Here is a 22,955-nt window from a genome sequence, read left to right as displayed (position 1 = left end):
ATTCTTGGTGAAAGGTCAGATATGAGTCAACTAAGTACTGGTGCAACAAATCAGACACACAATTATTTACAAAATATGCTCTCTCAAAATCAGATTGTATTTATTGACTTTGCTACCATGTAACCAGCCTTCAGCTTTAACAGAGCAGTCCATAACATCTACCCAATCCTGGGAGGACTCTTTCCAGGTCTCTCTGAACTTTATCCTATATTGTTCAATGGTGAGGCCAAACACATCTAAGAGTACAGATTTCAAAACTGTGTAGTTATCAGCATCTACCTCCCTGACAGTGAGAAGTCTATCCCTCCCTTTGTTAGAGAAGGAGACCCAAAGGATAGCAGCCCACTCTCTCTGAGGGACCCTTTGTACCTTGCAGGTTCTCCCCAGAACAGTGAACAACTTGCAAATGTCATCCCTAACCTTGTAGGGTGGAACAATTTTGTTGAGGTTTCTGGAGCCAAAGAGTCCTCCCTAACCCTAGGCTCCCTGAAACTAAGGTTGCTGCCACCATGGGGTGCTAACCCCCAACCCCTGCCTCTCTCTCTTCACTGCAAAGGCCTCCCTATCCAGGACTAGCTGTTGCTGCTGCAGCCTCAGCTTGGCCTCCTCCAGTCTCAGTTGCCTGAGTGGCCTGCCTTGGGAATCTTCCCCTGGAGTTGAATAGTGGGTCCCCTCAGATACTGAGGAGATGTGAGAGTGGGCAGAGGAGGATCTATTTCTACCCTTGGACACCTTCTCAACCAGCCCTCTCGGGACAAAGGTGGACCTACTGGTGTGACCCCCTCCCCACCTTTACACTGCTAACAATGCTCCTAACAGGGCTGAGGGTCTACCTAGAGTTTCTTTGAGCCTCCCAGGGTTCTTCCTGGCCCACTTCAGTAGCTAAATGTTATTTTTCAAGCACTGGGGCGTCAGAATCTACTTCATCCTCCTCCTGCCCCTGGCTACCAGCATGTTCCTGGTTATCCTGGAGAAGGCCTAGAAGCAGACACTTGTTGGGATTTCTCCAAATATTCAGCTTTCTCTGAGCACACATGTCCCTAAGCTCTTGTAAGGTCAGGTTCTCAAAGGGAGAATCCATGACCTGAGATGTGTGCTCTGCTGAAGACATGTCAGCTAGCTAGAGTATTGTAGGATGCCTAACTACTCCCCTAAAAGATGTTTGGATCAAGGGCTATGCCTTGATCCCTAGCTTACTCAAACTATGTACAGTACGTACCCCTAACTAGTAAGTGGTCTTTCCTGTGGAAAGTGCCAAGTGACAGATGGTAAGGCAATTGCAAGTGCTTATCCCACAGCTGCACCACCAATGTAGGAAGCTGGACTGGTGTGTGGTGGGTACATAAGGTACTCACACCTTATACCAGGAACCCCCTATTAGTGTCGTTCTGCCAGTGTCTAGAAGCCAGACTCTGTAGAGGTAGCTGTGCATGAGCAGCCAAGGCTTATCTAGGAGACATGCAAAGCTCATGCAATACCACTGTAGTCACACAACACTCACACACATGAAAGAAAACACTTGGTATCACAAAATAAAGGTACTTTATTTCAGTGACACAATACCAAAAAGTACAAGAGAGGCAACCTTGCAATAGGAGGTAACACACTAAATGTAGACACTAGTTATCAGAAATAGGCATAGGAAGTGATAGAAAACAATGAAAATGCAGTTAGACAATAGTGACCCTAGAGGGAGTCTAACCCATACACTAAAAAATGGAATGCGAACACAGGACCCCCACCTAGGTAAGTGGAATGTGTAGAGGGGAGCTGGGGGCACTAGGAAAGCCCAAATGTAAGTACCACAGTGCCCCTTAGCAACCAGGAGAAAAGGAGTAAGTTAGTGGATTTTCCCCAAACCACCCAAAAGGAAGGAAAAAAATAAAATGCAACACCGAGACAAGACTGCAGTAAACTGGGGGGGGGGGGGGTGTCCTGAAGAGGAAGACCTGTGGAAGATGGACAGGGACCAAGTCCAGAAGTCACAGAAGAGTCCAGGAGGAGTAGGAGCTACTACCCACCCAGCTGTGGATGCAGGAGTTGGTTGACGGTGATGTGAAGTAGGTCAGCACTGCAGTCCTCAAGTCGGTGAATAGTTCCTGAGGGATGCAGACAATGTCCCACGTTAGAAGAAGAACTGCAGTCGGGTGTTGGTGCAGGAAACCTACCAACAAGCCTTGGCAAAGGCAAAGGTTGCGGTTGGCGAAATTGGAGCTGCTGGGGACCAGCAAGCCCAAGGAAAGGGAGTCAGAGGGGACCCTCAGTGACACAGAGCCCACTGGAGCAAAGGCAGCACCCACAGGAGTCCTACAGGATGGGGACACAGGAGTTGCAGAAGAGCCCACTGCACAACTAAAGAAGGGCCCCACGTCGCAGGGGAACCATGTTGCAGGAGAACCACGCAGAGGGCTGTGCGTCGCAGGAAGGAGTGCTTGGGGCTGGAGCTACACATAGCCTGAAGATCCCTTGGAAGAGAGATGCAAACAAGCCTTGGCAGCTGCAGGAGACGTAGTGCACGGGAGTAATGTCCTGCAAGGGAAAGCAAGGGCTTGCCTCCACCAATGTTGGACAGCTGGCAGAGGACTACTCCGGAACACCACCCATAATGCAGGATCCACGCAGCTCAGATTGAGAGGACCATCCACACGGCCAGTCGTCCACTCAGATGTTCCCAGAGGTCCCTGCCAACCCTGGATTCAAAATGGCAGAACTCAGGGACCCACTAAATGAGCTCTGGGCACCACCCCTGTGGTGGTGATGGACCGGGGGAGTGGTCACTTCCCTTTCCATTGTCCAGTTCTGTGCCAGAGCAGGGACTAGAGGTCCCTGAACTGATGTACACTGGTTTATGCAATGAGGGTACCAAATGTGCCCTTCAAAGCATACCAGTGACTTGGTGAGGCTATCCCTCAAAAGCCATGTCACACCTATTTCCAAATGGAGAGGGTGTTACCCCCTCCCCCCCCCTCTCCCAAAGGAAATCTCCTGTTCTGCCTTCCTGGGCTTGAGGTGTACAAGCAGCAGGATGGCAGAAACCTGTCTAAGGGGTGGCAGCAGCTTGAGCTGCCTGGAAAACCCTGGAAGACTGGGGGTCCCCTAAGGAGCCCCCAGAGTGCATGGAATCATACTTCCAATACTGGCAACTGTATTGGGGTATGATTCCGATATGTTTGATACCAAACATGCCTAGGTTCGGAGTTACCATTATGTAGCAGGGCATAGGTAGTGACCTATGTCCAGTACATGCATAAAATAACATCCCCATATCCACAAAGTCCATGAAAATGGCACTGGAGTTTGTGGGGGCAACTCTGCTAGTGCAGGGGTGCCCTCATACACAGGTACTTGCAACCTGCCCTCTGGGCTAGGAGGGCCTGCCATAGGTGTGACTTATAGTGACCTGGTGTAGTGACTTGTAGTGAAAAATGGTGCAAGCACCATTCACGCAGGCTGCAATGACAGGCCTGCAGAACACTATGCATGGGCTCCCATGGCTGGCATAATACATACTGCAGCCCATGGGGATCTCCTAGTACCCCAATTCCCTGGGTACCTGTGTACCGTATACTAGGGACTTACATGGGGACATCAGTATGCCAAATGTGAGGTGAAAATGGTTACCAAGTTAGAAGGGAGAGAGCATAATCACTGGGGTCCTGGTCAGCAGGATCCAGTGAACACAGTCAAACACACTGACACAGGCAGAAAATGGGGGTAGCTATGCCAAGAAAGAGGGTACTTTCCTACAGCTGTGCACCGGCGGTCTAACAGTTGTGCCAACTGACTCTGAAGCCTGAACCAAAGCCGAGGGCAAACCCACTGGTGTGGACACAGTTAAGGAACTTCGCACCTCCTTGGAACCAACAGGTGCTCCAGAGGGAGGTGGCTGACTGAAGATTGCGTGAAGGGAAGAATAATATGCACGCATCTGGTCTAGAGTTGCCCCAATTCCCGGAAAGGGAGGAAGATGCAGAGCGAACCCTGTCTCCTCGGCTGAGCAATGACGGTAGGTTGATTGCGAGGCCTCAACCACTTGCGAGAATTAACTTTGGACATTGGAGAACGGTGTCCACAAGAGCGACTCCTCCAATGGACGTCAGACCGAGAAGGAGATTTAGTGCAACGGGAAGACCTAGATTCTGAAATCTGATCTTCATCTGACGCTCTTGCAGAGCCTTTGGGCGAAGTCGCTGACAGGAGCTGCAGTCTTCGGCATCATGGTGCTCACCCAGGCACCATATGCACACTGTATGGGGGTCCGTCATCGGCACCTGCCATCCACAGGGTTTAGACCCCAAAGACATACGGAGCACACTTCACCAAGACGACGAGCACATCTAAGTAGGCCGAAAAACAACCATAACGACAGTGTCCGAATCAGTGTTGCAAGCATGGAAAAGAAGGAACTGTGGTCACTCCCTCGGTGGGGGGGATTATATGGACTCTGTTAACGTCGCATTCGGCAGATTACATCATTACGAAGCCACGCGACGCCCAGGAAACGTTTCCAGATCCAGGCTTGCGCCTGGGGAGGATTCTAACTTAAGGAATCTGCAGCTAGCTGTCTCTATCAGATAATGCTGCTGGAAATTTATGCCATCTTCAAAGGTATCTCTAACCAGCACAAATGATTGCCAGAGTTTCTGATGTAGACATTAAAGGACTCTTAAATTCATTAGTAAACGGCATAATGTGTCACTGATTTTCAAGACTTCTATGCAAAAACTTATGTCACTCTTTCATATTTCACTGTTTCTGCAGCCTTGAAAACCGGCATCTTTGATTCTCCAGTAGACACTTTGAATCAGAATCGCATGGTTGAGCCAGCAGCAAAATCCTAAATAATCTAAAGTTCTCTTAGTTGAAGGCTTCAACAAAGAGGACGTAATCAGTGAACACAACCACAGCTAATATATACCTGCAATACGTAACAGAGGAAGCAGAAGTTTAATTTACATTGGCATATCAGTTTAAAAAAATGTAGACAAGAACGCAAAAAAGCATATGAAAGGAGCAAAACCTCACATACAATCCAACCATTGTTAGCATTACAACCATAACCATTCACACCAGCTGCTTGATCATCTCTCCAGGTGATTTACTCCGCTGCTACTTCAACCATAAATTTGCGTCAGGGAAGCACTCATAAATCGGAAAAAGCATTGTGACACTACACCCCCAGCCATGACTAAAAATGAGTTTTTTTTTTTTACAATCCTTTTGCTTTGAGTGTCTGTATTTGAAAGACAGATTCTCTTCCAATACTGCTCTGATGATGTTTTTGAGTTTTCCATAGCATCAAGCAAGCTACATTCTTCCACACGGGTGTCCCTTGCTCACCAGAAAGGAAACTAGCCCCTTTACACTAAGTCCTCAATACTTAAGGAAAGGAAGTGTGGAGGCACATGACAAAGGTTGAGAGGAGATAAGGAGCACAGCAATCAAATGCAATGGGAAAGAGAGAGGTATCAGGAAGGGAAAAGGAGAATGGGGGACAGCAGGCCAAATAAAAAAACAGTAAAAAAAAATAGTAACTACGGGCCTTTTAAACAAGCTTCAGTAATGACTATGTCTAAAAGAGGTCCAAAATGACCACCCTCAGTGGTTTGGAAGCCCATCTGTGACATAACTCTGTCACACAGAGTAATTATTGAATTTCTACTTGCAAGCCAAGTGTGAATAAAAATATGCCTGTATCAAATTAATGGTTCAAGGGAAATGCAGCGTTGCGCATACAAAAATGAATGGAGGAACTAAAAAGGCAAAAGGCACCCTATACAACATAGTACATTGTTGAGAAAATGCCACTCATTTGAAATGCCATTTTAGTTACTATAAAAAAATGATTCAGCAAAACTACAACTACCTCGTTCTCATTTTCTTAATCTACAGTTCTAGGTTGTCTTTTTCTTTCCTCTTTTTAAGTTTTACTGCACATCAACTCTTTCTATTTGCAGGAGTAACAATGCCATCAATTGTTATGTGAGACGATATCTTAGTTTCTTCAACTTCAACCTCAAGCATTATAAACTCAAAATCACCAACACAAATTCCACATAGCTTCAACAGGTCTTGTCGTAAGTCATTAGTCTATTTGCATCCTCATGCCCCAACTTGCGGAGAATTCCTAAACCCATGACTTTTAGGATTCATTCATCTCACACAGAAGATTGCGAGAGTAACTACGTTTCACCAATTTTGGAAAACGTAAATTAGGTTCTTGCTCAATCAAGAATGCAACTTGATGCAAGTCTTTTTATATTTTATGGCATAGTCAATTGCTTAGTTTCCATCACTGTTACTTAGAAGCGCAATTATTTATCATTTTCTTCACTGAAAACATAAGTGGTTTACCCAGATCCTAACGTGAGAAAACAATCAAATGCTCCTTTAAAATGTCTCCAACATATGATTAAGTGTTTTCTTAACAGAATGTAAATTGTATATAAAAGTAAAAAATTACTTGGAATACTCTTTCAGTTCTTCAGAGGTATCATCAACAACATCACTTTGCTTGGCCTCACATGCCATTGACCGACAGAGCTTGCAAGCAACCAGTGCTTTAGCCATAGACTCCTCTCCATGTTGCCAGAAGAAAAGGGCCATGTTATGTCTTTTCATTAACACAGACCACATTAATAGTTCATTAAAAGGGTAAGGAAATCGTTTAGTTTCGGGATCATCGATGTCTACAATTTCATCTTTGGTTCTTTTTTTTTTTCCTTCTTCTGTCATGATGTCCATCTTATAACAAAAAGAGAAAGTTACAATATGTAAACTACTTAAATATTTATTTATTTTTCTACTTTAATGGTTTTTTAAACTTGAATGCATGCACACTATTAAAAAAATTATCACAAGAAGAAAGACTATGAACAAGCACAAACCACAAACATTGGAGAAAAAACAGCAAGCAAAGATGATATGACTTCAAAAATGGAAGCTTCTCAAATGTAATACCTATATATGTCATATTGGAGAAAAACGTATCAGAAAGAACAAGTTACTTACCTCTCATAACTAGTACTGGTGATGAATAGTTCTTCCTGCAGACTCCACAACGTATGAAACAAACGCCAGGAATTACCTAAGTGGGAGAAGGTGATCACGCAAAAGTCTTGCAAAATTACCTTTTTCTGTGGACTCGGGTATCAAGGCAGCAGGGCCTGGTGAAGGTCCGCATTGAAGCCCATGTCCCTCCCAACAAATTTGCAGAACAAGAACACCCATGGGCAATGACAAGAAGGCAACCAATCACAAGATGGAACACAAAATCATTCCTATGTGTAAACCCTTCTTTGCTACAGCAAGGCACAATTTAAGGCAGAGGACAACAGGCAAGAAATAATTTTGTGGACTGCCTTGCCCTGCTTGTGTCACACAACCAAGAACACCTGGTCAATACAATGCTTCTTGGTTATGTCCAAATAAAAGTCTAGAGCAATGTTTTCTAAACTGGGGGTCGCAACTCATTTGTGGGTCACCAGCTGATTTCGGATGGATCACAGTTTGGTGCTTCTAACACAGAGGTCAAATGACAGGATATGTCTTCTATAAACAGCTGCTTATGGGACTGGTGTTTACTTTTCTTTCTCGGACTGCAAAGTGAGGGGAGTTTCTCAAGTGAATTATGTGACAATCTTGCTAGAGTGCAGGAAAGTCTGATGTTGTGTATTTTGTGTAACAGAAAGCATAATGTTGATACCTGTAAATGAACTGTATGGATTCAGCAGCTAGGAAAAGAAAAAATGAAACACATTTCTTTATAATTCTGAAGGTGCTGGGTACAGATTTTAATAAGAACAAAACAAATCAAGACATTACTTGGTGATGGACAAATTATAAATATTCACAGAACTCCGATTTCCATGTGCTATACATTTTCAGTAAATAAAACTGTATGTCTCTGCAAGGTTAGTGGCCACTTCAATACAAAATGTGCTGTTCGTACATTACAGAGCACTATTACATGATGCATTGGTTACATTCAAAGACTGCCCCAGCTCATGCCCATTAAAGTTAGGTGGGTTGCAAAAGTTAGCCGTTCTAAAAAGTGGGTTGTGGTTCTAAAAAGTTTGGCAACCAACGATCTAGAGCCTGTCCCGAGTCCCAGCAATGAATGCGTAATCTTAAAGGTGACCAAAGGATGAATAGAGAAGGCTTCGGCTCCCTCACTTAACAAGCAGTTGTGTATGGGCTCATATGGCATTGCCATAAAAAAATAAATAGGAAGAAAAATCAGGTACCATTACGTCATTATGAACTGCAGGTTACCAATGACCCTAGACTGGTCTACCCCAACCAAGGAAAGAGGCATTGGTCACAGGAGACATCAGTGTTTCCTACAGGCCAGATGGCCTTGCACAGTTCAGCATTGCAGGACCCTGAAAGCTTCTGGAGAGATCTGAATTGTACTGCAAAGTTCACCAGTGCTGAGCAGACTGACAACACAGGCATCACTGAAGCACACTTGCAACCTAAAATAAGAGACACGCAGAATGGAGAATTCTTAAATGTATAAAAGCCAGAATATATATTCCCTGTTTGAAACATCCAGCTTGATGTGGGACTTGCGGTAGTTAACTGGCCGGAGACCAGCTGTGAGGATCACACATTCAGCAGCCAACAGAGGTACAGAAATACATGCACTGATGACCTGCAGAAATTGACCAGACAACAGACATGCTCTTCATAAAGAGCAAATGTAAGGGTGAAAGAAAGTACAGCAAACTGGCAGTGACTGGAGACAAAAGCACATAATGGAGTTGATTATTTCCATGACCGGTATATGGAAATTCACACCCTGCATAACGAGTGAAACCGTACACTCTTTGGACTCCAAAACCAGTAGGACCTAAGCAAGAAAGAGCACACTGAACTTTATCCTTGCAGAGGCATTCAGTACTGAAATACTGAACTAAGCCTAAGGCCCAACCCTCTTGTGGGGCAAAGAATAGTGGTCCTTCTCTGACTTAGGAACTAGCTAAGGCCTGCTTCCTCAGAAGGGGCAACACCTCCTTGGAAATAATCTGGGCATGGTCGAGTGGCACAGCAAAGCAGCTAGGGAACACAAAGAAAAGTTATCTAGAATGAGGAGGAGTAATAATTTTCTACAATCACAAGAGGCTCCTCAAATTGCGGACCAAAATGTGAAATGTGTACCCCTCCCTCAACGCTTGTAGGCTATCAACTATGAACCAAAACGGTTTTGTGTTAGGATGGTGACAGAAGGAGGAGTGACATTGCTGCTGTTTTGGTGCCTATGTCTGGCAACAGCCCAGCCTTGGAAACTGATAAAAAACATTATCTGCTGATATACTGGCAAATAATAGTATCTCCGGCAAGCGAACTTCCCTCTTGATAACACCACAAAAGTTTAAATACTGCTGATGAAACTGGTGCACCGAGGAAGCCATGTAGAGAAAGAACTCCACAGCTAAACTGGACTTCTGGTTGAAAAGCCGAGCCCTATCAAACTGCAGGTTAAGTGTAGCAAAGGAACTCTTTCTGGCATGATTACCCCCACTTTGTGCCTGCTATCAGTGTGCTTAGACTGTTTTCACTGGGATGTGGTTGCCTAGGACTTTGCACACCCTACAATTAGCATACACAAGTCCCTAGTATATGGTACTTGGGTGCCCAGGTCTTTGGGGCACCAGGGGCTCCCCATGGGCTGCAGCATGTATTTTGCCACTCATGCACCAAAAGGTGATCAGGGACTAAGAAGCGAAGCTGTGCATTGCTGAACACAAGAGAAAGTTGTGGACCTTGTACAAGGCCTGTTCCACGTCAGGGGTGCAGACTTGCTCCCACAAGAGGTCTATTTTGAGATTTAAGTCCAACCTGTGGTTATCAAAGTCCAAATGGCAGAGAAAAGCAAAGAAGGAGGCAAACTCATCCCGCAACTCTCATGCAAAGAGAAGGTGCAAGGCTGTCACAAAGTCAGTCTCACTCCCTCCAGATCTCTTGTTCAGCAACCAATCTTATGGTTGGTTGCAAGTGCACTCCAAAATTCCAAGGCCGCTGGCTACGCTGAAGCAAATTGATGCCTTTGAAGAAGTCATGCTGCAGATCTTGGACATTCTTCCATCTCCCTGGGATGCTCCTTCTGGCCCAAAGGACCCATAGGGGCCCTCAGTTGGGTTACCACCAGGGAATCCATCTGATCACCTTGGACCTGTTATGGGCCCCATGCTGACTCCTGTACAGAATTTGACCCCTGCTCCACAATGTATATCAATCGCTCCCTCATCAAGACCAGTACGGACAACACCAGAAGAGGATCTTCTCCTGGTTCCAACACTGACCCCAAACCGACTTAAGCATGATCCTAACCAATGTCATACTAAGAAATTACTAAAGTACATCTAGTCACCATACAACACCATTCTAATTCTGCGCCTTTAGTAGAGTGGGCGTGGCATCAGAGGCCTTTATCTTTTTGACTCACGATTCTGACCAAACCTTGCCACCAATCAGAGATGATGATTTAACGTTTCATTATGAGGATGACAATTTTTACATGTTCCTCCAAGATGCCAGTGGGCTTAATACTTCACCTGATACAGGGCTCAACTTGTCAATTGGAATCTCTAAGAAAAGAGTGCAGTGGTAATTCGCTGAGCCATTGAGGACTTGAACCTACAGCTGCCATCTACTGAGGTTAAGTCAAATGTCTTTAAGAAAATTTTACAACCAGGCCCAGCCATATCTCTGCCTCTGCCGTCTTTCAATGAGTACCTCACTGACACTGTGATGAGACCAGGTAAAAGCCCTGTTCTTGCCTACTGGTGAATAGGTAGGTGGTCGGAGTCACATCGGTGTCAGGGGACATTAATTGCATCACTAATCATTCTACTCCACAGAGTTTAGTTGTCAGGCATAAACAACTAGGGTGAAACCAAATTCTTTGCTCATGCCCACCCTGGAAATGGATTCCAAGAAGATTGAGGAGTTCAGAAAACACATGATCCATTCAACAAGCATAGCACTGAGAATGGTCAATTCAGTTTGTTTACTGGGCCAATGTACACATGTCCAGGACACAGCTTGCAAGATCTTCACGGCAGTACTGGAAGACGTTAAGGCCTCACTGGCTCAGACCATTCAGGATAGAAAGATACAGTCAAATATGTAATTTATGCTGTTCTAGATATTACTAGTTGTTGGGAAGGGTAACTGCCACCAGTGAGGAACTCCACAGCCATGCATGGATGCACTCTAAAGTATTTTCTGGCAACGTAAAGGCCTCTCCCATGGATATGCCTTGCAATGGTCAACACCTTTTCAGCCAAAAAGCTAATTCTGCCTTGGAACATTTAAAAAAAGATTATGACCAAGGCATGCTCTCTCGGTCATTAGACTCCTGCCAAATAAGCCAAGAAGGCTGCCAAGGGCACAAGTAAGCCTCATTCCTGAAACTCAGTAAAAGCAGCTCTGAGGTTTCTTGGCCTTTTAGCCTACTGCCACCTCCTTGTCGACTAAGCAGGTAACGTATCCAGGCTCTTCAATGAAAATTTAGGTTTTATTGGGTCCAGTACCCATGAATGCTGTAGGAAAGTACTCTCTTTTTGGCATGATTACCCCCACTTTTTGCCTGCTTTGAGTATGTTTTGACTGTATTCACTGGGATCCTGCTAACCAGTACATCAGTGATTGTGCTCTCTCTCTCTCTAAATTTGGTTGCTCAGGACTTGGCACACCCCACAATTGGCCTACTGGTGCCCCCATATAAGTCCCTAGTATATATTACTTTCGGTACCCATGGCGTTAAAGCACCAGGCCCCCCCCCCCCCCCCATGGGCAGCAGCATGTATTGTACCACCCATGGGAGCCCATGCAAAATGTGGCTGCAGGCCTGCCATTGCAGCCTGCGTAAAAAGGTGCATGGACCCTTTCATTACAGGTCACTATACCAGGTCAATGTAAGTCAACCCTATGGTAGGCCCTCCTAGCCCACAGGACAGGGTGCAGGTACCTGCAAGAGTAGAGGTGCCCATGGGAACTCCAGCTCCATTTCCCTGGACTTCGTAAGTGCGGGAAGTCATTTTACCTGTGTGCTGGACACAGGTACCTGTGTACAGCTACATAATGATAACTCCGAACATGGGCATGATTGGTAGCAAACATGTTGGAATCATACCCCAATACTGTTGCCACTATTGGCTGTATAACTCCATGCATTCTGGGGACTCCTTAGAGCAGTGGTTCCCAACTTGTGGTCCGGGGACCCCTGGGGGTCTGCGAAGCCTCCTCAGGGGGTCCACAACTGCTCAGAAAATAAACTAAAATTAACAGATTAGGTCCCCAGCTTTCAGTAATGGCTTAGTAGGGGGTCCCCGGATTCCAATAATGATTCAGTGAGGGTCCCCGGGTTCCAGTAATGATAAAGTGGGGGTCCACAAATGTGAAAAGGTTGGGAACCACTGCCTCATTGCTCCTACCAGGTTTCTAGGGTTTTACGAGCAGCCTGCGCTGCTGCCACCCCACAGACAGGTTTCTGCCCTCCTGCTGCTTCACCAGCTCAAGCAGAGGAAGACAGAACAAATGATTTCCTTTGGGAGAGGGAGGCAACACCCTATCCCTTTGGAAATAGGTGTTACATGGCTTGGGTGGGGCACACCGGTGCTTTAAAGGGCACATTTGGGGTCCTCCTTCCATAAACCAGATTGTTCCAGTCCCTGCTCTGGGACGAAACTAGACCATGGAAAGGGGAGTGACCACTCCCCCTGTCCATCACCACCACAGAGGTGGTGCCCAGAGCTCCTCCAGGTGGCCACTTGATTCTGCGCCTTGGAACATCTGAGTGGTCAGGTCAGGCAGGTGACATAACAGTGCTCTCCCTACTAGGTGACCAATCCCCCTTCCTGGACTATTTAGGGTCTCCCTACCAGGTGGGTCTTCAGATTCGACGTGCAAGATTCCAGCAGGCCTCCTCTGCATCATTTACTTCAGCTTTTGGCCACCGGGACTGCAACTGGACCCTCTTGGAACTGACAATCTGGAACTCCAGCGACGACTATGCTCTGCAAACGGTTTCTCTGGCTCCTTCCAGCAACTGCAACATTTCCCTGGCTGTGCATCCTCTGAGGGCAACCAGTCTTCAGCCTGCACAAGAAGCAAGAAGGAATCTCCCTTGGAGTTAAGGAGTCCACAGGCACCAACTGTAATGACGACCGGCTGTGTGGATCCTCTCTCCTCCCGAACTGTGTGGAGCCTGCATCACAGGTGGTGGTCTGGAGTGGTCTTCTTGGTCCTAACTACCAGCTGACCAACTTGGGAGATGGTAAGCCCTTGCCTCTTCTTGCAGGACAGTGCCCATGTGCACTGCGACTCTTGCAGCTACTAAGGCTTGTTTGTTCCTCCTCCAAGGGATCTTCAGGCTCCATGTAGCCCGGCCTCCAGCACTCTTCCCTGCAAAGTACAGTCTCCTGCCTGCTGCTCCAGCAACGTGGGACTCCTTGCCAGGTGTGCTGAGTGGGCCTCACTGCGACTCCTGTGCCTGCTGTCTGTGGGGGCTGCCTCCTCTTCTTGTGACTCTCCCATCTGCTGAGGGTAACATCGGACTCACCTCCTTGGGTCGAGTCTCCTGGGCTTTGGTGGTCCTCTTCAGTCTTGCAAAACTTTCTTCTCCAACTCTTGTGTTCGCCAAGGCTTGTTGGTTGTTTTCCAGCCCCACTGACTGAATCATGACGTCAATATGGGACATCATTCGCATCACTTCTGGAACTCCTCTTCTGCTCCTGTGCTGCACTGCTGACTTTCTTCATCCACTGTCAACCTGGTACTGCATCCGCAGAAGTGTGGGTAGTGGCTCCTGCCACAATCGCACACTCCAACTTGAACTGGTCCCCTTCCTTTGCAGGTCCTCTTCTGTCAGGATCCACCTTTAGTTTCTTCCAGTCTTGTCTGGGTCTTTCACAGTCCCTTTCCAAAGGTCTCTTGTGGTTTTGGGGAAAAAGCAGCTACTTACCTCTTCTTTCCTCATCGCTGGGAAGCACCCTGGTACTTAGCTTTTGGGGTTCCTAGTTCCTTACAGTACTTAATATATGGTTTTGTCTCCCACCTGGGTCTTCATTATTTTCCAACTATTTTACAGTTTACTATTACTTTCTATGCTAATCCTCGATTTCTAATGTGTATATACTAGTGCGTTTACTCACCTCCCAATGGAGAATTGCCTATACAGTATTTTAGTAATTGTGTTACCATAATAAAGTACCTTTTTTTTGTAACAGTGCATAGTTCTTTCATGTGTGTAAGTGCTATGTGACTGTAGTGGTACTGTATAAGCTTTGCATGTCTCCTGGGTAAGTCTTAGCTGCTCATCCACAGCTACCTCTAGAGAGCCCTGGCTTCCTAGACACTGACTACATCTCACTAATAGGAGATATCTGGACCTAGTATAAGGTGGTAACACCAAAGGTGCTCGCCACACACCAGGCCAGCTTCCTACAACGCCTATAGCTTATTGGCAGTGGTGGCCCAGCAGCCTTTCGTCCGGTGGAAGCCAAATGCCTTTTGCGGTAGGAACAGGGGTTTCTGTACTCACAGTATGCTGACTTGGCGAAAAGTCTTGCATCTTGAGGTTGATTTCGAGCCTGGAGTCAGAGCTCTGAATGGAGAAGGGCTCTTCCTCCGGCTGCAGAGGCCACAGGGAAACAAAAACAGGGTGCAGACTTGATGGCGATTGGCCCAGGGATATTTTCTGTGACAGTTCAGGCAGAAAATGCGTCAGTTCCATCAGCAGGACATTCTCTGATAAAGTAGGTGGTGATGGAAATGTAGGCTCCGAAGTGTGAGGCCAAAAAATGGCAATGCCCTACGGCCACTGCGAAGAGCGTGTCAAACCGACAAGCAATAGTTTTCTGAGAAATCGATCTGCAAGATGGAATACATGTTCGAAAACATTACAGACAAGGATTAGGGTAAAGCGCAAACAGAAAGGAGCCTGGGCGAACAGTCCTGACCCGGAGCACAAACAGACATGATCGAACCTGACAGCAAAAAGAAAATTATTTAACAATGGAGTTGATGCCCATGCGTATTATCACCAAGAGGAGAGATCACTCTACCTCATGACATGAAAGACTTATTTGAAGAGAAACAAGTTGCACACTTCTGGACCGAACAGTAGATGGCAGGAGTAGGCAAAACATGTGTATCTACAGCCACACATGCCATCAAACAAGTTGATACTGATGTGAGGACATTCATGAGTGGATATCACTAATTATTGAAACAATATGTGTGCCCTAGCAGTCCTCGTCCCACAGCTTAATATTTAGATCATCAATAGTGCATGATAAACACAGGATTATAGCCCTTTCAGAGATTACCTGCATCTGACCTAAAGGACGCTTAGTCCTGAACCCTAGAGGTAACTTAGCTGAGAGTTCTTTCATATGTTTAAGTGAAGGGAAAAAAAGACCTGGAACCAATTCAGCTGTTTCAGGGGACAATCAAAAGTGCAATATTTTAATCAGTTTTTAATGCTGAAACTAAATACAAGGACATTTTCTGGTGAAGTGACAGAAGTATGTAGTTGAGCCATGAGGTGTATTCAAACAGATATTCAATTTATTCAAGTGACAAACAAGTTACTTATCTTTGATAGTGCTTCTTCTGGTCAATCGTATATATAACCAAAGATTCCTCACCTTGTGAATACCCCCATTTGCCAGACTGCATCAGGAGATTTGTTCTTAGCAATTCCTTCGTGTACCTGTAGATGACGCTTTGTGACTTTCCGTCCAGCCTGTCCCACTCTGGATGTGATTACGAGCCACAATGTAACCATCACCTTCAATGCTGACATAATTTTCTTTACAATATAACTGTTCACACCATCAGAGCAGTGACCTAGCAATCAGACTGTGCCAGTGGGCTGAGTGAGAGTTTGGAATTATTTAGTATGGGCCAAAACAGTGCATTCTGCAGAACAGGAAGGATGGTTGGTCAGTGAAGAATATGGGGATAGAGTATCCATCAGAAAGAGATTTACCCAAGGTAAGTAACTTCTTGTTCTGAGGGATACTTTTAACAGCAGATTCCCCGCCTTGTGAATATATACAAGGGCAGTACCTCCTCAAGCACTGGGTCTGTGGAATGGGTCAAAGGTTGGACATCATGCAGGACCAAATAGGAAAATGCACCATGCCAGACCTGGCTACCCAGGCAGTAGTGTCTCATGAATGTGTGAACTGACACCCATGCGCAACCTTACAGATGTCCAGCACAGGCACTCTGCACGTCAATACAGTGACAGTTATAGCTGTGGTGGAATGAGCCCATAGGCCTTCCGGATGCGGTTTCTTAGCTGGGACATTTCAGATCCTTATCCAAAAGACAATCCATCTGGAGGTTATATGTTATCAGACAGGGTGACAGTTTGTACTAAAGGGGTTTTGCAGCAGTGGTGCTGGTGGGGTATGGGGCTGGGACTGGGTTGTTCTTCGCACCTGTGAACCTAGACGCTGCTAGCCAGATCACGATCATGTTTCAAAAGACCTGGGAAGTCTTTTGTAGCTGAGGCAGGAGGTGTTGTGGCCTTTTGTGTAACGCTTTGGCAAAGTCTCGAAAGTGGTGGTTCTGCTGGGGACACTGTAGTGACTTTGGTGCTAGGTCACCTTGTTTCTCTCAAAGCATTTGAGCACCAATTCCAGCTTGCCCTCAAAGAGACGAGTGCCGCAAAAGACATGTCCATGCGTGACTGCAGGACATCACACGAAAAGCCTGTACAGCATATCCAGACGTGACACCAGAACATTACACAGGTACCAAATGCCCTAACCAAACAGCCGGTAATGTACAGGACCAACATGATCACGTATTTTGCCAATTCTTGGCCACCCCGCAGTGTCTGTTGGAGGATAGCACGACGATCATCTAGGACAGCAGGCAGAATATTGATCACAATCTCCCACAAGATCTGAGAGTAATCCCTCTAGAGGCAATTTGAGTCAGTGGACTTGAGGGCCAGACTATCAGATGAGAACATTTGCTTTCTGAATGTCTCCATGTTTTTTTTTAACTTTGTTTGGCAGTTAGGTCAGGAATCCATTTAGGTTCAACCTACTGGTGGAGGCCAGAACCACAAGGCTCTGTGCTGTCTTCTGGGTATTTGGCATTTGACAAAAGGGAAGATCCTGGCATTGTCTGGTGCCCAAAAGTGTGTCTGTCAATGCCTCATTTAAAGGGAGTAAGGTTCCGAGAAGGTCTGTCCCGGCTGCAGAACATTAGCTTTTATCCCTCTGATTTGTCATCACAGTCTTCTTGTGACACTGGGTCGGAGAATCTACAGTGCAATGAAAGTGAACCAGAATCAGGGGTTGTACGAGTGGGAAAGGTGGGTGAGATGTCTAACAAGTTCATGCTGATTTTGCTTCAGGCTCCAAGAGGTCTATGGGCTCATCCTCTGGTGTCGGCGGTGTCAATGCACAGGACCCAGCAAGGTCTTGGGGCCATATGGGGAATCGGAGCAGGAGTCATCCCCCGGAGTCGACCCAGACACCAGAAAGGGGTCAAGACGTGCAGTAAACATCTGGGACCTATCCACCCATGGTAACCCGACTGAAGGCCTCCTTGGATCCATGGGGCCCAAAAGTGCCTCAGAGGGACCCAGAAGGGTATCAAAGAGTGACAACATAGCCTCCCTGAAAACGTATACTCTGGCTGGTTTGGGGCTAGCGCACAGGTTGGTTCCAGTGTGGGGGACTAAGACATCCATGAAACTTCTAATAAAAGTGGCAAGAAGAAGTGGAGCGAGAAGGAGATTAGTGAGCAAACCCCTTTACTTTAGCAACAATTGTGATAAACAGCAGGCTGACACACTGGAAAGAAACTGTCCTTTTATCAGATGCTTAATACAGTTTTCTAAAGACTGATAATCCCAGATTTCCTTGCTTATACTTGTTGCCTAAGGGTCGCAAGCAGGACCCATTTCCCCCAGGTCGCCCTATCATCACTGAGATTGGTTCTCTCATGGAAAATCTATCCCAGTATGTGGACACAGTCTAGAAACCATTGGTCACTCATCTCCCTTTGTCCATTTGTGATACTACAAATGTTCTTAATAAATTTGACGATCTGATTTGGGACCAACAATCTAAGTGGTTCGTAACTACCAATATGGAGTCTCTCTAAACATGCATTAAGAAATAATCAGGCTGCGTAGCTGTAAACTACTTTTTGTCATCTCGCCAGGGCAAGTATGCGGAAAATAATGCAATGCTATTAGAGATGGTACATCAGATTCCCTCAAATAATTTCTTCTTGTACAATAAAGATCGGTCCCAACAACTGCAAGGAACAGTAATTGGTTCAAAGTGTGTCTCATCGTATGCAAACATTTTCAAGGGGTGGTACAAGAAGTTACATGTGTGGGCCTCAGGAGCTGCACAATGAGTTAATGAGATTTATTACTGGGAGAGATATATTGATATCAACATTCTGTGGACCGGGACAGAAGAACAGGTAATCATATTTTGATTATCTCAGCCAAAATCCATATAACGTACAGTTAACCTTGAGCATATCACAAGAAAAAATACAATTCCTGGACACGTAGTTATACATGGTAGCAGCAAAGTCCATAGTAACCTATTTCGTAAGGTCGCTGCAGTCAATAGTATCCTTCATTTTGAAAGTTCACATCCTCCCCGATGATTAGAATGAGAAGAAACTGTAGTGAGAACAGAACATTGCAATAAGTATGTCTACATTACGCATAAGAGGCTATGGAGATCAAGTGTTACTTAAGACTGCTAAAAAAGCTAGAATGGTCAGTCAAAATTGTACCCTATTGACTAGAGAAAGGAATAAAAGTCAAACAGGACCACTTACAATAAACATAGCCAAGAGATATTTAAGATCCTGAAGAAACACTGGAGCTTGCTTAAAGCGGTATAAGTCTTCCATCACTTACCTCCACAGTCGGACTATAAGAGATTTGATTGATTTGCTCTAGTTATACACTGCTCTGGGTCAATCATAATGCAACTTGGTTGAATCAGCCACTAGCATTTTTTGTTTGTGGCAACTGCACTATATGCAACTTGGGCTTAAACAGGACAACGGACATTTGATTCAATCAGGCACATCATTATAAAGAGTTATGTTAGCTATGAAATTAAGTGCATGTGTGAAAACATCTATGTGGGAAGCCCAACACGCAGGGTACAGTCTCATACATAGGAACACTGAAGAGATTATGTCAATTTAGATGCCACCTATCCTTTGGTCATCTACATGTGCATCAAGGACAATAACAGGCCTAACTTCAGGTTTCATGGCATATATTTGATGTTGGGGGATCCCAGGAGGGGATATGCATTGCGACGGTGCCAATTAGAAGCCATATGGTTATGTAGATTGAGAACAGCAGAACGAGGCCTTAATTCAGATAGTGAGTTACATCACTTTCTACAATAATCCATAGTTGGTAAAACTGTCATGTTGGTACAATCGTTAAATGTAACAATCATTCATATTCTTTCACATTAAGGAGTATGGTGGGCTACAATGTCTAGTTTTGGTTCTTTGATTCCACAATCTTGTTTCTTCCTCCTCTGTTGGTTTGATTCCTAAGTTGATTAGCACTTTTGGAATTTGTTTGCTTTTCTTTTTTCATCACTAGGAGTTACTTGCAATAGACAGGAGTTTGTTTCCAAAGGCCTTACATGTTTTTGTATGGTATTAGATAGCAACCGATTAATTTGATGGAATGTTATTGTCGATCGTCAGGGTAAGGTTTAAACTGCTTGAGGCAAAAAGAAAAATGCAGCAAACAATGTAGAGTAACAATGGGCTATTGGAGGATCTTTTGTATTACAACATGTTGGTTACATTATTACAACCCATCTGATTTTAGAGAACATTTAGGTGTGTATGATTTTTCTGGTTATTCTGTTTTCTGGTTTATGTTAACACCATGTAAAGATGGCTACTGACAGTGGGTGAGTTACTGCGCTGCAGACTATTAAGGCTGTTTGAGACTCAGAATTAAGTAGTAGTTATAAGTAATTAGACATGGTGCACTTTAAGTAGATTGTTGTGCCAAAATTTGTGGGTTATGGTATAAAAGTATGCTGTATGTTTACACCTTTCAAAATGGGCACTGAATTCAAACGTGTTACAACACTGTATACTTTTACGACTGTTTGAGACTGAGAAGTAAAAGTTATAATAAATCAATCATGGTGCACTTTAATAAGATCTTTGTGGCAAAATGTGTGGGTCAGGATATTACAGGATGGTTATAATAGTTGCAACCATACTGTTTCAGAGTCCAGGTAACATACAGGGTTGTTTTCGAGGTATACAATTTGAGTTTATTACAGTTTTCTTGTAGAGTTATACCTCTCAAGTTGGGGACCGAATGTGGATACGCTGCTGCGTCACTTGTGACTAAGGCTGCTGCAGATACAAAAAATAAGAACCTTTTTTAATAAATCTTGATGGACTATTAGAGGATTTTTATATTATAATTTGCAGGTCATGATTGTTTCATTTCTGTTCTTGGTTGTTATTTTAGTACACAACTGCTGTTCATTACCATCTTCTAAGGCGGGACCACACCACTAAAGATAGCACATTAATGTGGATGTGTAACAGTGTTGTGTGTTACCCAGGGGTAGCATAAGCAGATAGTTTTAAAAAGGGAGACTGGACTGTTGGTGAGTTTATTGGCAGATCTTGTGGAGAGTACAGCAACATTTTATACCGAACAGGTGTAAGTGGTTTGAAGTGTGTCTGTGTTAAATGTAGACGCAGCATGCTTTGTGACAAGTTCCTCAGTTTATGGGGTGAGGTTTTTGACTATGCAAGGAGGGGTGTTTAAAATTCTAATGCTGTCGGGTTCAACAATGCATGACAAGTTATTGGTGGAATAAATTATTGGGTAGTCAGTAGTGAAAGACACAATTATCATGTTTAGTTTGGTGTGAATGTGAGTCAATGAAACCAGGTGTGTGGGGACATTTCTTGTGTTGATATTGTGCAGTACGGATCATGGCCACATAAGGGAGGCTTTCAATGTGGGGAAAAAGACGAATTAGTGTTAGTTTGAATGATAACTTGCATATTTTCATCTTGGGTTGGAATAAGCTTGCAAAAATGTTACCATATTCAAATGGTTTTTACATGTGCTGGACTTTCTACTGTTTACTTCTTTAAGCACCGGATTAACACATCTGAGAATGTAGTTGAATAAATAAATTGACCGAATATATTTTCATGCATATAAAATGTTTATATAGTAATGTTTTTTTATGTGTTGTATTTTATCAGATATTTTTTTACATATCCTTATATTACTGCATGTTGTGCCCCACATGAAGCTCGAATGTGAGCAAAAGGCGCTGGCTGCTCTTTTTGCTGATCGTGTATGAAGAAACGATTAATAAAGAAATTGTTCAAAAGGATATGATTGGATTAACTTTCTGAAATAAGTCTATTGGGTGAACAGTTTAGTCTGTTCCCTCTCTGAGGTGTTACTACTGATTTAAGCAAAATGACCTGAAATCCAGACACTTCCCAAAAACGTCTAGTATTTTAAGGGAAACGCCCTTAAGGTCGACTCCGGAACAACGAAGTCGTGGGCAACGAAAGCGGAACTACGCTTTCCATAACCACGACTTTGTTGTTTTGTGCCTTAACCACGCATGTGCTGAACAATGCACATGCGTGGTTAAGGCACAAACAAGGGAGTCAGCTGAGGAAGATGATGCGACGACGACTCAGGTAAGTGGGGCGGAGCTGGGGGGGTGTTTTTTTTTAGTTTTAGTGGCGGGGTGGGGGGGTCGGGGTATTTTCAGTTTTAGGGGCAGGGGCGTGGGTGTCGGGGTTTTAGTTTTAGGGCAGGGGGGAGGTATTTTCAGTTTTAGGGACAGGGGGCGAGGGTGGGGGGGGTCGGGGTTTTAGGGTCGTGAGTGGCGGGTCGGGGTTTTAGTTTTAGGGGCGGGTGGGGGGGTCAGGCTATTTTCAGTTTTGTGGGTGGGGGGGTTGGGGTATTTTCAGTTTTAGGTGCGGGGATGGGGGGTCGGGGTTTTAGGGGCGGGGTGGGAAGGGCCAGGGTATTTTCAGTATTAGGGGGAGGAGGGGGGGTCGGGGTTTTAGTTTTAGGGGCGGGGTGGGGGGGGTCGGCTATTTTCAGTTTTAGGGCCGGGGTGGGAGGTCAGGGATTTAGTTTTAGGGGCGGGGTAGGGGTCGGGGTATTTTCAGTTTTAGGGGTGGGGGTAGGGGGTTGGGGTTTTAGTTGTGGGGGTGGGGGGGTCGGGTATTTTCAATTTTAGGGGCAAGGGCGTTTGGCGGGGTGGGGGGGTTGGGGTTTTAGGGGTGGGTTCGAGTGATTTTAGGGGAGGGGTGGGGGTTTGGGGGTTTAGGGGCAGGGTGGGGGGCTCGGAGCAGTTTTAGGGGCTGGGGTACTTTAGGTTTCAGGGATGGGGTTGGGGTTGTTTTAGGTTTGGGGGTAGGGTGGGGGTCGCGGTAATTTTAGGGAGGTGGGGGGTTGGGGTAGTTTTAGGGGCAAGGGTGGGGGGTTGGTGTGGTTTTGGGGGGAGGTAGGGGGGTCGTGGTCATTTTTAGGGGTGGGGGGCCAGGGGGATGCATGCAGGAACAATGGATGCCTATCACCAATCCCTTTACCAGGAATGCCTTTACAACGAAAAATCATTATTAAGGCATTCGTGGTAAAGGCATTAGTGGTAACAACGAGGTCGTTGTTCCGACCTCGTTGTTCAGGCATTTGTTGTTCCGGCAGGCGTCGTTCCGACATACATTCGTATTTTAAGGGTGCGGAGAGCAGACTCACAGCGGGTGCTGGAAATAGATCAGAAGGTTGTCTGCATATAGGGATAATCTATTTGCAAACCACGTGGTTAATTCGAATCCTTTCAACTTTGCATCAATCTTCAGCCATTTGGTCAGTGGCTGAAAATCAAAGGGTACCCCTCTGT

The 22,955-nt window shown here is 45.3% G+C and overlaps 1 protein-coding gene across 1 annotated transcript in view; it reads right to left on the bottom strand.

Moving 5' to 3' along the window:
- TRPM7 (transient receptor potential cation channel subfamily M member 7) overlaps positions 1-22,955 on the bottom strand; it is a 1,269,618-nt gene that overhangs the window by 739,656 nt on the left and 507,007 nt on the right. Inside the window, exon 16 of the mRNA XM_069222535.1 lies at positions 6,464-6,744. Coding sequence (XP_069078636.1) covers positions 6,464-6,744 — 281 coding nt within the window. The remainder of the gene's footprint in view (positions 1-6,463; positions 6,745-22,955) is intronic.

This window comes from Pleurodeles waltl, chromosome 3_1 (assembly GCF_031143425.1).
Source record: "Pleurodeles waltl isolate 20211129_DDA chromosome 3_1, aPleWal1.hap1.20221129, whole genome shotgun sequence".
Lineage (NCBI taxonomy): Eukaryota > Metazoa > Chordata > Amphibia > Caudata > Salamandridae > Pleurodeles > Pleurodeles waltl.
The sequence above is the reverse complement of the archived record's forward strand: the minus strand, read 5'-3'. Positions and strand labels throughout refer to the sequence as shown.